General features: G+C 35.1%; 1 protein-coding gene across 3 annotated transcripts in view; it reads left to right on the top strand.

The window, feature by feature from the left end:
- The window catches only part of MAPK8 (mitogen-activated protein kinase 8), an 85,299-nt gene extending 70,380 nt beyond the window's left edge, over positions 1 to 14,919 (top strand). The window contains exons 7-12 of one of the 3 annotated variants that reach the window (XM_006738227.3): positions 128 to 199; positions 1,542 to 1,724; positions 2,060 to 2,184; positions 2,725 to 2,788; positions 5,956 to 6,033; positions 10,330 to 14,919. In XM_006738227.3, the coding sequence (XP_006738290.1) occupies positions 128 to 199; positions 1,542 to 1,724; positions 2,060 to 2,184; positions 2,725 to 2,788; positions 5,956 to 6,033; positions 10,330 to 10,475 (668 nt within the window). In that variant the 3' untranslated portion in view covers positions 10,476 to 14,919. Of the gene's footprint in view, positions 1 to 127; positions 200 to 1,541; positions 1,725 to 2,059; positions 2,185 to 2,724; positions 2,789 to 5,955; positions 6,034 to 10,324 lie in introns of all 3 variants that reach the window. The other 2 variants (XM_006738229.3, XM_006738228.3) reach the window with 2 other exon arrangements.
- Positions 14,920 to 15,477: the final 558 nt, after the last annotated feature.

Genomic DNA, 15,477 nt, shown 5'->3' with positions numbered 1-15,477 from the left:
TTTATTTTATACTGCTTTCTATAATTTTAAAGTATACATGGTGTATGTGATTTTTTTTAATGTTTAAATATTTTTTTTTTATTTTAACCAAAATCTTTATGTTAATGTCATTGCATTTTGTTTTCAGTTGACATTTGGTCAGTTGGGTGCATCATGGGAGAAATGATCAAAGGTGGTGTTTTGTTCCCAGGTACAGATCGTATCCTTATCTTTGGCCTAAAATGTAGTTTCTAAAGGTCAAAATGTATGGTAGCACTTCAGCTTGGTCAGGTGTAATGTATTTTTGTCTCTCCCTAATAATGAAGTATTGTTAAATTACTCTTTCAAAATACCACCTGCTATTTGACATAGACTTTCCTTTCCCTCATTTATTGTTTTATATGTTAATTCTGACAACTGCTCAAGTTAATTATCCACAATTACTTGCTGGCTTTGAGTTGATTTATTTAACCTAAATCAAAAATCATGGCTTGCATTAAAATTTCTAATAATTATACACTTGAGTAAGTCTAGAAGTACTTAGGACTTAATATGAATTTTAGAATTGTCTGTTGCTTCTGTTCATCCTTTTGTTTTGTTCCCCCAACCATCTCCTCTTTTGTTAATGTTCTGTGTGTTTTGTGTCTTTTGGTTGTTGTCTCACTGCTCAACATAACATACTGATTTTTTCATCTGAGAATTTTAGCAGTAATAGTTTTATATTGTGAGTAGATTTGGATTCATTCTTTTTGTTCATCTGACTAGTTTCAGTATTTATATTAACAGTGATCTGTTATGTGTTTATCAGTTAGTAACACTTAGAATTGTTATAGGAGGAGGAATGGGAAAAACCATACTCACTGGGTTATAGTAAGAAAGTTTGAGTTAGTCTGCAGGGAGGACTTGGAGTATAAAAACTAGGATGAAAAAGACCAGGGAATCTTAACCTCACAGCTTACCAAAATGCAGACTCATTTTCTTAGGTTTCAGAGCTTTAAAAACATTTTAATTAACATAAGCTAAACAAAGAATGGCAAAAGAAAATGCCACTTTTGTTAAAGCCATCATTTTTATTGCTACTGGTTATTTTCTGTTAGTGCAGAAAACAAAAAAATATAGGACAGATAATAAGAAATATTTCTTATCCTCCAGGAAATGCATTCACATTTTCTGATAAGCTGGAACAAAAGACAGATTTTGTATTCTAGAATTATGTACAGTTTAAATTTAGAGTCCCTGTAGGTAGTAATTGTCATTATTCCTTGAGTCACTTATCATTTGTATTTAGAATTTGTGGGTTTAAGCTTCTGTTTTTGGTAAAATCAGTATTAGTAGACACACACACACACACACACACAATAAGGTTAACAAAGCTTATTTATTGATACTTTCTATCTACAGTCATTGCCTTTTACAAGGTGGCTATAAGACAGAAGATTTATAACTGCCACATTCTTTTCTTAGTATTTTTTAAATTGCTGTTTTCTTGTTATTTTAATATAGATATGGCTAATGTGTTGAACATTAGATACAGAGTATTTTTCTTAGCTACTTGATATTAGATATTGATCAGTGGAATAAAGTTATTGAACAGCTTGGAACACCATGCCCTGAATTCATGAAGAAACTACAGCCAACAGTAAGGACTTATGTTGAAAACAGACCTAAATATGCTGGATATAGCTTTGAGAAACTCTTCCCCGATGTACTTTTCCCAGCTGACTCGGAACACAACAAACTTAAAGGTACTTTTTATAAATATGTATATTTAGTCCCATTTGGGGTGTGTGTGTGTGTGTGTGTGTGTGTGTGTTTATATTCTTAAGGGATATAACCCAGTGTTCTCTCGGGGTGGGGGAAAAAAGGGAAAGGTTTTAGTTAAATTTTTGTTATTTTATTTTATTTTTATTTTTTTGTAGTTCTGTTTTTTTAATCATATGTATGACCTGATTTTATAGTAAAATCTATTCTTTTTAAAACATTTACTTTTTGATAAATGACAGTTTCAAGTTTCTAAAATTTATGATACTTTAAAAACTTTTATGAAATACATGTACATTAACATCATTTTTTTTTACAGCCAGTCAGGCAAGGGATTTGTTATCCAAAATGCTGGTAATTGATGCATCTAAAAGGATCTCTGTAGATGAAGCTCTCCAGCACCCGTATATCAATGTTTGGTATGATCCTTCTGAAGCAGAAGCTGTAAGTTCTTTTCTTAATGTTTGAAGAATATATTGAATTGAAGTTAGGTTTGGAGGAAACTTTTTAATTTTAAATAAAAATATACATAAATGATTATGGTGTTTTTCTGTTTTTGCATGAATAGTATCTTAAGTTAATGAGCATATCCAAGCACCCTCCACACAAAATAAAGTTACATCCCACTATTTCTTGCCTTTTTGCCTTGGTACATGATGCGCTAGAATGTTGAGCACTTTGGGAAAACATTCTGACTAGTTAAAAAACAAACTGTTGTGTCCAAAGCATAGCATGATTCTGTGATGTAAATGTGACAATTTCAAAAACTAGAAGAAAAGAAAAAGAGAGTTAAACATTTTTTTTCCTGTTGTGAAAATGTCATCCAAAACTAGTCTCTACATAAGAAGGCTGTTGGTGATTGGTCAGTGTTGGTCTAATGATGTATTTTTGAAAGTCTCTGCCTGGCTAATAATTCAAATAATTATAAAGAATTTATATACTCCCAGTAAACTGACTCAATTATTGTTGCCTTGTGTTTTTCAGCCACCACCAAAGATACCTGACAAGCAGTTAGATGAAAGGGAACATACAATAGAAGAATGGAAAGGTAACATTCACCAGATTCTTAGAGATGAAACTGGAAGAGCTTATGGATCTTTATGTTGATTTATTCATGTGAAGGAAATTAAAAATATTTTCTATTATTCATAACTGATATTTGGTAAAAAGACTATTAACATTTTTACAGAAGTAGAAAGTAAGTCTCCTTCTGTCCGTGACTTAATCTGAATCTCTCGGGTTTCCCACCCCGACACATTGATGCTTTCTGGAATTTTTATGTTCTTCCATAGTGTACAGATATACAAACTTGTGTTTGGTGTCTCCCTCATTTCCTCTCCCATTCTGTGTTAATCACAAATGGTGGTATACTGTGCACACTTGATTTGTTGATATAATCATTTATCTTTGAGATTATTCTGTCTTGTTCCACGTATCTGGCTTATTTGGTTTAATAGCTGATTAGTGTTCTGTTGATGGCTGTGTCGCAATTTCTGTATCCAACTCCCTCTTGAAGAGCTTTAAGTTGTGTCCAGGTTGTTGTTACAAACAACTCTGCGGTCTGCTTGTGCACATGTGATAACATGCCTGTAAGAAAAATCCTACAAGGAGATTTGCTGGGCCAAAGGATATTTTTCAAGTATTTCCAAATTACTCTCCAAAGAAATTTTAGCAGTTTATACTTCTGTCAGCATTGTGTAGGAATATCTGTTTTACCCCCACCCTCACCAACAGAGTGAGTTAATTTTTAATCTTTGTGAATCTAATATAGTAGTTCTACTTTGTGAATGTGGGTAAACATTAATAATGCACTGACTGTCATAGAAATGTTAAAATATTTCTTTCTTTAAAAGAGTCACTGGATCATTGGGGCCAGACAATTTTTAGATTCTGTTTACTTCCATTTGATTTGTTGTCATTTAGTAGTTTGACCACTTTTAGCTACGTGACTTTGGGCAAGTCACTTGGTCCCTTCTTTACCTGATCTTAAAATGGAGACAAAAGACATGTTATTAAGAGCTTAAGTACCTAAATAGTTGGAAAGGCTAAAGGTAGTGGGGAGGTATAAACCTGAACAAGTGATCCATCTATGAATCTATTTGGGAAGAATGAATTTGATTCTTTTTTCTTAGGAATAACCAAGATTAGTTTTCTCTGAGTTAACTTTTGGGAAACATATAGTTAGACTCTATAGAGCCCACCAGAATGATAGAATTGAGTAGAACCTAGTACATCTGTATATGTAATAAGTAATGTACAAGGATGTAATTGTGGACCAAAGTTTGTATTAAAATATCTTACCTGATATTTTTATATATCATTAACATTTACAATAAACATTTATGTGTTTCTTGTAATCTTAATAGGCCACCAATTGTAAAACACACATAATTATACCACTAAGAGAAAACACTGCCAGTTGCACTGCATCATTGATTATAAGATGCAACTCCATTTCATAGATATTAAACTGGAAAAAGTGCATCTTAAAATTAGTGAAACATAATACAGTTGACCCTTCCATCAATGCAGGGGTTGGGATACTGACTCACACACAGTCAAAAATTCACATAGAGCTTTGGACTACCCCAAAACAACTGCTTATAACCTGCTGCTTTCTGGAACCTTTACTAATAACATAGTTGATGAACACATATTTTATATATTATATGTATTATATACTGTATTCTTAAAGTAAGCTAGAGAAAAAAATGTTACTAAGAAAATCATAAGACAAAATACATTTACAGTACTGTACGTATATTTGTTGAAAAAATCCACGTATAAGTGGACCCATCCATTTCAAACCTGTGTTGTTCAAGAGTCAGCTGTATTTTTGTTTGTGTATAAAGATGTATCTGTGATTTTGGATTACTCTAACATGTTTACCTTTATTCTGTATCTTTTTCTCCTAGTCCAAGTGCAGCTCATTTACCCACAAACTGCCTTTTTTTAAGATCTACTTAAGAGTTTTAGCATTATAATAGAAAGAAAAATCCATTGCCAGAACCATTAGCTTACAGGTTGCTTTCCCTAATTAGTACTCCTAATTAGCTTTGGTTCCTATGCCCTAATACCTCTTCACAAATGGGTGTTGTTTTCTCTTTTTTAAAAAAAATCCTATTTGAAATACTTATCATTCCTTTTTGTTGCTTTCAAGAAAAGCATCTTCCATTCTTTCCTCTATCCAGACTTCCTATTTTTCCTCCTCCTAAGACCAAAAGATTACCATAGCAAGCAAACTTAGCTGTCTTTAGCTCCTTTTCATTCTGACATACCCACTTACTTTACCTTATAATCAGAGATTCCTTATCAGCTTAATTTAAGGAATTAGATACCTTGAAATTCTTTGAACATTTTCTGCTTGTACATTTTTCTTAGAAGAGGGTTCATTGCTCTTATGCACTTCTCACAGGATTCCATGACCCAAAGAAGATGAATAATGGTGATGTAACATCCACTAGAAGGTTCTTCTGAAGTAGACATTCCGACCCACAAGGTGCATCACACTTGACATAGAAGAACACAGGGCAGGAGGCACATATGGCCTCAGGACAGCATCTGCTCTCTCTTCAGTTGGAGCAGTGCTCACAACAGTCCACCTACTGTACAGTAAAAAAAAAAGATTTCCATGGAGAAATATTGACTGTGATAGCATGTCATGCTTCAAATCATAAGGATTTGAAGGGTAGCTACCTGCTTTTTTAAAAAATAAAAATGTATTTATATTCCATTCTGATTAAAGAAGCTTTCATACATGCTTGCATTTAAATCTTTTAACAGAGATCTGGATAAGCACCTGATGTACTATACCACAGCTCAGGAAATAGATGTGAATAAGACAAATGTGATTCAAGCCCTCACTGAGATAGAATTGAGCATTTGTAGTATGATGTGTAGGATGATACGGTATAGTACAAAATGCTGGTGGAGTAAAAAAGATAAGGCTTCTAACCCAAGCACTATCCTTAATCCAACTTTAGAAACATTAGTTATAGCAGAGATTTTTTTCTTTTAGTATAGTTCATAGTTCAAGATCAGGGAATTGTTACTAACACCTTTGAATCTCAGACTGACACTTAAGGGACTCTTTGCCATTGAAAGGACACTATTAGAAATAGTTAATGTGTATAAAAATGTTTTACTTAAAACGTAGATATCTGTGAGATTGGCTCTCAGACTTTTGAAGTTTGTTTTTGTTCACTTCTTTTTCAGAGTTGATATACAAAGAAGTTATGGACTTGGAGGAGAGAACCAAGAATGGAGTTATAAGGGGGCAGCCCTCTCCTTTAGGTTGGTTACAATATAAGCTTGGTTAAGGTTACAGTTTACTTCTTCTGTGATAATCTTCAGTTGCATGAATCCTGCAGTTTTCCCCATATTTACCACGGTTCTTGTTCAAAGTTTAAGAAGTATAGGGAATACAACTTGGGTAGTTAAATTTGAAAGCACTGGTACACTCTTGTACCAATACGTCATACTAATATATCGGTAACTGACTTCATAAAATGTACATCTTTTTCTATAAAACTGACATTCCACTGAAGAAGAGAAATTTAAAACCTTTTTCTCTTGGCATTGTTCTCTTTAAAGAAGAATTTTTTCACAGGTCAGTATACTTACCAAGATTTTAACAGTCTTTACTTTGGATGAACTAAGGCTTCATTGAAAAATTTGGTACATGTGATACTAAGTTACCATCTTTCTCATTTTAGTATTTTTAAATTTGCTAAACTAAGGCAGTAACATTAAAACTGCCATTAGAAATCATTCCATATCTAGGAAGAAAACTGGTTTGCAGGAGTTAAGCATTTTCTTTTATCATAAGCTAGCTTATATTTAATTTTAGCCCTTAATAAAGCATAAAGCATTGGGGGAAAAGTTAAATGGCAGGTAACTTGTATATATTAAGTACGTACTACATGACAGGCACTGGTGGTTTTATGTACTTTATTTCATTTAAGCCTTGCCTAAGACCTCATGGAAGGGATTATTCACATTTTACAGATGAGGAAACTAAAGTTCAGAAAAAGTAAATGAACATAAAATTACAAAAATGTAGAAAAGCTACTACTTGAAGAAGCCATGTTTACCAGTAACTTCAGATGGCATGGTTTTTCCAGCATGCCATATGGCCTTTGGCTGGCAGCAGAGACTTTTGGCTACAGACGTTAGGGCAGCTTTAGGAAAGAGATGAAATTTGAATTGAACCTTGAAGGCCAAGTAGTGTTCGACAGATAGGTCTTGAATTTGAGTAAAACAATGTCATTTTAATCATCCCTCTAAAACTCTTCTACATCTTAAGAAAAAAAAAAGGATATCCTATGGGTAAGATTTTTAACTATAGTTTCAAATGCGCATTTTGTTGTACTCTAAACATTTGTTTAAATAGTTTCTGTGGCTTTCTGTAACAGTTTTGGTTATATTTGTTAGTTTTTATATTTTTTTATTTTTTTAAATCCTTGATCAGGAGTGAGTTTTCCAAATTATAATATAGATTCTATTGAAAATATGAATTGATTTTAACAGCTTTTACCTACAGTTTAGTTGTAACAAAAGCTATATTTTGTAAATGCTTTAATAGCGGACTTAATTGGCTTTGTATTGATGTACAGTAGTAGCATAAGTAAATTACTCATGTTGGAAATTCGAGTGGGATTGGAAAAGTCTGTTATTTGGGAGACTTATACTTCAGAATGCTATCCTAATGAATGGTACATCTTAAGTGTTGAATGTTTGAGTAAATTTAATTTCATGAGATAGAGCACTTGTATCTGTTCTTAATTTAAAGAAATTGGATCTTAAAGAACACTTGACTGTGGTTATAAAATAAGTGGAAAGGACAGGACTGTAGGTTTCTAGGTTTCTAGACATTTTCTTGATTCTCAGTTATAGCCTGCAGAGAAAAGTGTTAGTGAATCAACCTGTTATAAAAGTATTCAGTTCTTGATTATATGCAAAAACAGAAGGAAGTCTTTGACAAATTAGAATATCAGATAATCACGATACCCTTTCAACTTGATTTTTAAAAATGAGGGGTGCCTGGGTGTCTCAGTCATTAAGCCTCTGCCTTTGGCTCAGTTCAGGATCCCAGGGTCCTGCCCACATCGGGCTCCCTGCTCAGCAGGAAGCATGCTTCTCCCTCTCCCACTCCCCCTACTTGTGTTCCTCTCTCGCCGTCTCTCTCTCTGTCAAATAAATAAATCTTTAAAAGATAATAAAAAATAAAAATTAAATATATTATTTTTCCCACTTTCCTATCTTTATTTTGGTTTGGCTAATATTACAGTGAGTTTGCATGCCTTTGAGGGTATAGAGACTCACTTAAGAGGGAAATGACCCAGCTACCCAAAATTAACCATTTTTCCTATTACTGCCATTCAGATATTTGGGAATTTCCTAGATTGCTTTAAAGCTCGGGAAAAAAACAAGTACTTTTCGTAGGTATTTGATTTTCAGATTAAAAATTTAACTCTTTAATGTTTAATGCATTTAAAAGTTCGTTTTTGGGGCACCTAGCTGGCTCAGTCCAGTAGAGCATGCAACTTTTCATCTCAGGGTTGTAAATTTAAGCCCCACGTTGGGGATAGAGATTACCCTAAAAATAATTTAAAAAATAAAGTACATAAAAGTTAATTTTTATCAGATTAAGAAGTTTGGACAAAATGAAATTTGGATTAAAAAATAGAGGCATGAAAATGTATATTTGGTGGAACCCTTTTACGATTTGAATATTTCAGTACCAGTCTTCGAAGCTAGCCGTGGTATTGTGTACTCTTCAGTCAGAACAGGCACATTCTCTAGTGTCCTAGGGATGGAATTTGAAGTAGAGGGTCAGGCCTGAAGTGTACTCAGTCTGCTTTTTTTATTCATTTTACCTTGTGTCAACTGCTCTGTCCCTAATGGTTCCATTCTTTTCTGTCTCCCAGCCCCCTCCCCAGCATCCTAAAGATTTGCCTATTCCCATGCCCCTGGCTATTTCCTTGTTGCATTTGAAGACAAGCTCTCAGAGGACCTTTTGTATTCCAAAGTGTTTATTGTTCATCATTAGACAGAATAGTAGGATAATTTCAAACACTGAGATGCTGGGTTCTGGAGCAGTGGTTTTCAACCGGCTTTGATTGTTTGTTTTTTTATTGTTAGTCACCATACAGTACATTGTTAGTTTTTGATGTAGTGGTCCATGATTCATTGTTTGCATATAACACCCAGTGCTCCATGCAATACATGCCCTTCAAGTTAATACCCATCACCAGGCTAACCCACCCCCCCTACCCCTTCCCCTCTAAAACCCTCAGTTTGTTTCTCAGAGTCCATCAACTGGCTTTGTTTTTAGCATCCTTGAGTGCCTAAAATTCAGCGCTAAAAATTCTTACTGCTCAATTTGGAAACCATTGCTTTTATTCCATAAATGTGTTAAGAACTATTGTATAACTTGAATTATTTAATAAACGCAAATTTGGAATGACCTTTATTTAGTGATCACATAGTTCAGAAATACCATAAAAAAGTACTTACCTAGAACATGAATCACCTTTAACATATTTCCCACCCCCCATGAGATTCCCTCCCATTTCCTAACCTAACTCCCTTGAAAGGATTTCTCTATTGGTTATATATTCCTGTTTTTTTTTTTTTAATCCAGGAAATGCTTCTTAGCTATACTTTCACTAAAGGAAACAGTCTTCCCCTACTTTTTTTTAAAAAATATTTTATTTATTTACTTGAGGGAGAGAAAGAGTGAGAGCACATAGGGAGAGGGAGAAGCAGCCTCCCCGCTGAGCTGGGAGCCTGACGAGGGACTCAATCCCAGGACCCCGGGACCATGACCTGAGTCAAAGGCAGACGCTTAACCAACTGAGCCACCCAGGCACCCCAGTCTTCCCCTACTTGATCTGTTAGTAAATCATATTTGCTTTTATTAAGTATTTATTAGAGTAAAAATAACAAGACTAGGGCATTTTAGTGACCCTGGCAAGTCATGTAACCTCAGGCAAACAGGGACAGTTGAACTCTAAGGCCCTTTCTTTTAAAATGATTTTAGCCTTTGTCTTGGCTTTTGCTTTAAAACAAGATGACCAGGGGGCACCTGGGTGGCTCAGTAGGATACATGTCTTGACTTTGACTTCAGCTCAGGTTTTGACCTCAGGGTACTGGGACGGAGCCCCAAGTTGGGCTCCCCGCTCAGCGGGGAGTCTGCTTGTCCCTCTCCCTCTGCCCCTCCTCCCACTCATGTGCTCTCTTCCTCTCTCTCTCAAATAAATGAATAAAATCTTAAAAAAAAAAAAAAAAAAGATGTACCAGAATACTGTTTGGAGTTTACAGTGAGAAGATGAGTCATTTTTAGTAGGGCGGGCAGTAGTTTTTAACTTTGTGGATCATATATCTCTTTGAGATCCTCTCTCCAACAAACTGCAGTACAGACAGTCTTCCATGTATTATCAGTATTATTCACGCACAACCTAATGAGCCTTTTCAAAGCCAAGAGGAAGAAGATTACTGACCACTAGAGGTAGCCAGTACAGTATAGGTAGCTCGGTGTGCAACTCTGTCTGCAACTGATTTGCTGTTTTGTTTCTCATAGCACAGGTGCAGCAGTGATCAATGGCTCTCAGCATCCATCATCATCATCGTCTGTCAATGATGTGTCTTCAATGTCAACAGATCCGACTTTGGCCTCAGACACAGACAGCAGTCTAGAAGCATCAGCCGGACCTCTGGGCTGCTGTAGATGACTACTTGGGCCTCGGGGTGGGGGGGTAGGGTGGGGGGGGTGGGGAGTCATTGAGTCATTGATAGAACTACTTTGAAAACAATTCAGTGGTCTTATTTTTGAGTGATTTTCAAAAATGTAGAATTCATTTTGTAGTAAAGTAGTTTATTTTTTTTAATTTCAAGTGATGTAATTTAAAACTTAAGTTGTGTTTTAAAACAGCAACAAAACTGTATTGTATTTTCGCTGTAATTAACTGTATAATGTAAACCTAATTATTTTATCATGGTTTAAAATTTTTGCATATTTGCTTTATCTTATGCTGCTGATTTTTTTTTTTTTTACTGAATTTGTAAGATTTTGTTTATCAAAGCAACTATTATGTGGTGACTTGCCTATATCATGAATTATTTAAGATTTTTATAGTTTTTTTTATTAGAACTTTATTTCAAATGTTTTGTTCATGATGTTATCCTTCAGGGTTATGTGCTTATCAATGAAATAACCCCAGAGGAGTGAGGGAAAATAACCTGTAGCCAGTTGTATTCAGGAATAACTACTGTAAATGATGAACGTGTTAAAAAACCTCCAATATTTGCTACTTGCCAATCCTAATTTAATTACAATTGGTAGGTATCTTACATTGTTTTTTGGCAAAAGCCCCATCATCTAAATGGCAGAATAACTCAGAGCATGTCTTTGAAGATGCTGGGTGTCTACTACCGCCCTCCTATTCCCCCACCCCATACAACAAAAGTTAAGTAAAAAGATTATGGTATTTTCTGCAAATTTGTGGCATGCTCAAAGCTTATGATCACATAAAGTCAAGAGGATACTTCATGAATAATACATTTCAATGCAAATAAACAGATGGTTCACTTCTACTAGCTATGAGCCTGTTTTTCTGTACACTGAGTTAATCTACTCAGGCTGTAGGTCCCAGCAGTGGTCTAGAGTCTGGTCTTTCCCTTTCCTGCAGCCTCAGGCCCTTGGACCTTTCTGGTTTCCTATCACAGTATCAGTCAGTTGAGCACCAGTTCTCAAGGTGTTTCTGGCCATTTGATTCTACCTGTAGCATAATCATATTTATACTAGCTGTTGGGAGGTTCCAAAGCCTACTTCAGTTTCTGTAGGTGATGTATCAAATGAGCAATATACCGTTCATCTGAAAATAGTAGCACACAGCCATATATAGGATATCATTTTCTAAGGACTGTTTCTTCACATTGAGCAGAGCAGGCATAAGTGGTGGTGATTTAGTCTGAGTCTTTGTTTTTTTATACCTGATTTTCAATAAAACATGCAATGTGGATGTTGAGTAGTGTAAGAATGGTGCTGCTCCTGACAAGTGTATGTTAACTGTTTACATTTTATACCTGCAGGATTCTTTCTCCACAACTGAATTATTCTTAAGTAAATGTCATTGAAGTCTCATTATCTCTGAAATACATTCTCTGTATTGCCCCCAGGCACCTTTTGTTATTTTTGGAACAAGAGGGATTTCATGTAATGAACTAGGAAATGCATACTTAAGTAAGTGACAAGGTTCTAGGCAGAAAGCCCATGGGAATTCATGACCAACAGGACCAAGAACTGGTGCATCTCAATATGCAGTGTCTGATAGTTCGCTTGGCATGTTATTCGTATATTTAGTGCAAAATTCCTTTTGAGTTAGGTATTTTAGGTTATTGTTAATGTGCAATATTTAGGATTAAAATACATTAGGCTTTTTCTATGCTTTGAAATAGCAAGTTTGTTTTTGACGGTTTCAAGTCGTGATTTCTAGCCTCTTGAAGTTGTCAGCCTTTTTATCAATCCCTTTTCTACTCATACAACATGGTGCATTAATTTTATTAAGCACATTAGAGTTTTGAGATTATAACACCTCTTGAATTACAGAAACAGAATTGGATTTACGATTTTAGCAGAAATTTGAGCATGAGTGTGTTCTTAGTTTATATTTGGCAGTTAATCAGCTTTATTTTCCCTGAGATAGATTGTTTCGCTGTTGCACTTTAACAGCTGACATGCTTTCAGAAGTTTCCCATATTTTCTGTTTGATTCTAGTAAGCCATCTCTGTTGATTAGAGATCTTGCTTAAGCAAGGAAAACCAGGTGTTCTTACTGTATTATTTGTTAAATGCCAGCTCCCCTTTGCCAACCAGCGTGCTTCAGTTGATGCAGAGAAAAGCAACTCTTATTAGTTAGCATAGACTAAAATACTGAACAAATTCTATCCTGAAAACAAAGGCTGTTAATTGTTGCGTGCCCTGGGTTTTTAAAATGCAGTATCTAAATACAGCTTTCCCTCGTCTCTTAAATCTGTTAAGCTAAAGATGTACTGGTTCTTTTGATTTTACAAGCTTTTTGAACCTTTAAAACATCTTAAACATTGTGTGTTGTTTTTTTTTAAGAGAAATTACAAATAAGATTTCTGTCAAGCAGTACTTATGTAAAGCCACCTTGCTTCTCTTATAACTTTGGTTTTCAACATTATATATTTAATATACCCATTGTCCCTTACTGTCAGAAAATTATTTTGATTTATTATTCAACTTTCTATCATTTCATTATTCAGCTTTGTAGGAAAGAGACACTAATTCTTTCTACATAGTTCTTCCTGGTTACTACTCTGTTACTCTCTAATGTATACTGACCATTTGTAAAATAATTGTGGTGTTGGGATTGCTTATTTATAATATACATAAATAGAGCATCTCAACTCTTTCATACTGTTTGCTGAACAGTTCTCGTTTTGTCACACGCCGTTGGCTGCTGATTGTTCCTGGTATGCACTCTTCCAGGTTGGTTCAAGGCACAGTGCTTCACACCAGACTTCCTAAGAGAAATGCCAGCCTCTTAAATGAGGAGGCTACCCACACAGCCCCCTTCATAGTACAGAGAAGCCTGATGGTATGCAAAGCAGCAAACTTTACTGTAAGCCCTTTCATTATTCTCTTCCATGTTAATCCTGCTGTTTTGTCTAAGAAGATAAAGAGGACATCAGTGTCTGATAGTGAGATCAGAAGCGGGCAAGTGAAACTGTTTTGGGGTTACAGATAAGACTTGGTTTACACTGTCGGCCAGTATGTGCTATACATATGAAGACATAACTACTCAATGTTGCCTAGGCACAAGCCTGCACAACATTCTGAGGTAAAGACATAGTCTATTTTCAAAAATACTGTTGTAGTTTGTGAGTGTTATTCATTAGTCACACATTAGCTGTAGAGTGAATGCATGAAGCCCCATAACCCCAGTAAACTCTTCTCAGTAGAAAAAGCAAACACCACTGTTCTGTCATTAGCAGCCCTCTTAAATGTTGCCTCCGTATCCTTTACATGTTAGTGTACATTGTGTTTCTATGATCTCTCTTAGGTTTTTCCTGAATCAGAGGAAACTAATTTTTCCTTAATAGCAAGAAAGATGAAGAGGTAAAGGGCATTGAAGCAGAAATGTATAGTTTGGGGTACGATTAGAAAACTCACAAGGAAAACAAACGTCCTAATTAATTTCAAACTAACTGCTCTTAGTTAAGTGCTCTTAAGGAGAGTCTCGTAAGAGTAACAATTTCTGGCCATTTCTAGTTTAGATTCTCTTCGTTCCTGAAACTTCTGAGAAATATTACCTGTGGATTAGTTTTGCACAATGTTCTATTCTCACAATAATTTACAAATTAAACTAGGTTTTTATTGAACTACCTCACACTAATTTTCTATGCTTTCCCAAGTAAGCTATTGCCCTTATTGTAAGCTCTTTACTGAGTGTGAATTATAAATGTGTGTTAAATACTTTATAGCCAATGTTGACACAATACCAGTAAGTGTGTAAAATATATACCTTGCATCAGTAAGAGAGACTCACATGGAAAATCTTTCACTGTATATCTTGGAAAATTGTGTTAGATGTGTTCGTTGGACATTATTACTGTCTGTTTTTATAAGTAGAAACCTGCTCGTGGTATCAGTCCATTCTTTACATTTTACAAAAGGAATAAATCTTAGTAAATTTTACGAAGAAATAAATTACTTTTGTAGGCCCGATATTTGGTATATTTTTGAGAAGCTCTTAATCTTTTAGCTGAATGATGAAGTTAAACTGAACTAGCTGTCTACCTGGACTGTGACATCTATTTTCTCATTACAGTTTATCCTGTTCAACGGGTTTTAAAACCTGGAAACCTGCATATGATAATTGACATTTGTTTCTCTCCCTCTATGATACCGTTCCTTCTTCATTCCTGTTCCTTCCCTGTGTTCCATTCCCTCTCCTCTCCTCTTCTCTCCTCTAGACAAAACAAAATGGGGCACTTTGTAGGGAATGCTGAGATAATTATTGTGGTTTTTAATCATTCATGCCCTAGTCATTAAACATGCACCACTGGAATGTAAACATTGTTACCTAGTATGTTAATTGGTTATAATATTTTAAATAAAAAAGAAAAAAGTGGTATGAAAAATATGAAATTAAGAGTTTTTTCATTGAAAACAAAATGTAAATTTGTGGTAAAAAGTTTTTCTGGGTAATCTTAAGATTCCTGTGGATTGGGAATAAAGGGGTAGTAGTATTAGGGCAGGTTTCTTAGATTTGGATTTATACAGAATGTGAAGAGCCTAAAATATCACCCTGGGTTTCTGGTTTGTCTAGTCTTGTTTTTCTTGTGTTTAAAATCTCTGGAGAAACTTTATCTAAAAGGAATTTTCTTCAGTGCTTTTAACCTAGTCCTTGGTAACCATGTGGGAGAGCAGCCATCATGGCCACTTGGTAAAAATAAGTTCAAAGAGGATCCATTTAAGAATAAACTGGGGATTTCAGCTTTGAGTGTATTTTTTTTTTATTTTTTTTTTATTCTTATGTTAATCCCCATACATTACATCATTAGTTCTAGATGAAGTGTTCCATGATTCATTGTTCGTGCACAACACCCAGTGCTCCATGCAGAACGTGCCCTCCTCAATACCCACCACCAGGCCAACCCATCCTCCCACCCCCCTCCCCTCTAGAACCCTCAGTTTGTTTTTCAG

Source organism: Leptonychotes weddellii, chromosome 6, assembly GCF_054177405.1.
Source record: "Leptonychotes weddellii isolate Sample4059 chromosome 6, ASM5417740v2, whole genome shotgun sequence".
In the NCBI taxonomy this organism is placed as follows: Eukaryota; Metazoa; Chordata; class Mammalia; order Carnivora; family Phocidae; genus Leptonychotes; species Leptonychotes weddellii.
The sequence above is the reverse complement of the archived record's forward strand: the minus strand, read 5'-3'. Positions and strand labels throughout refer to the sequence as shown.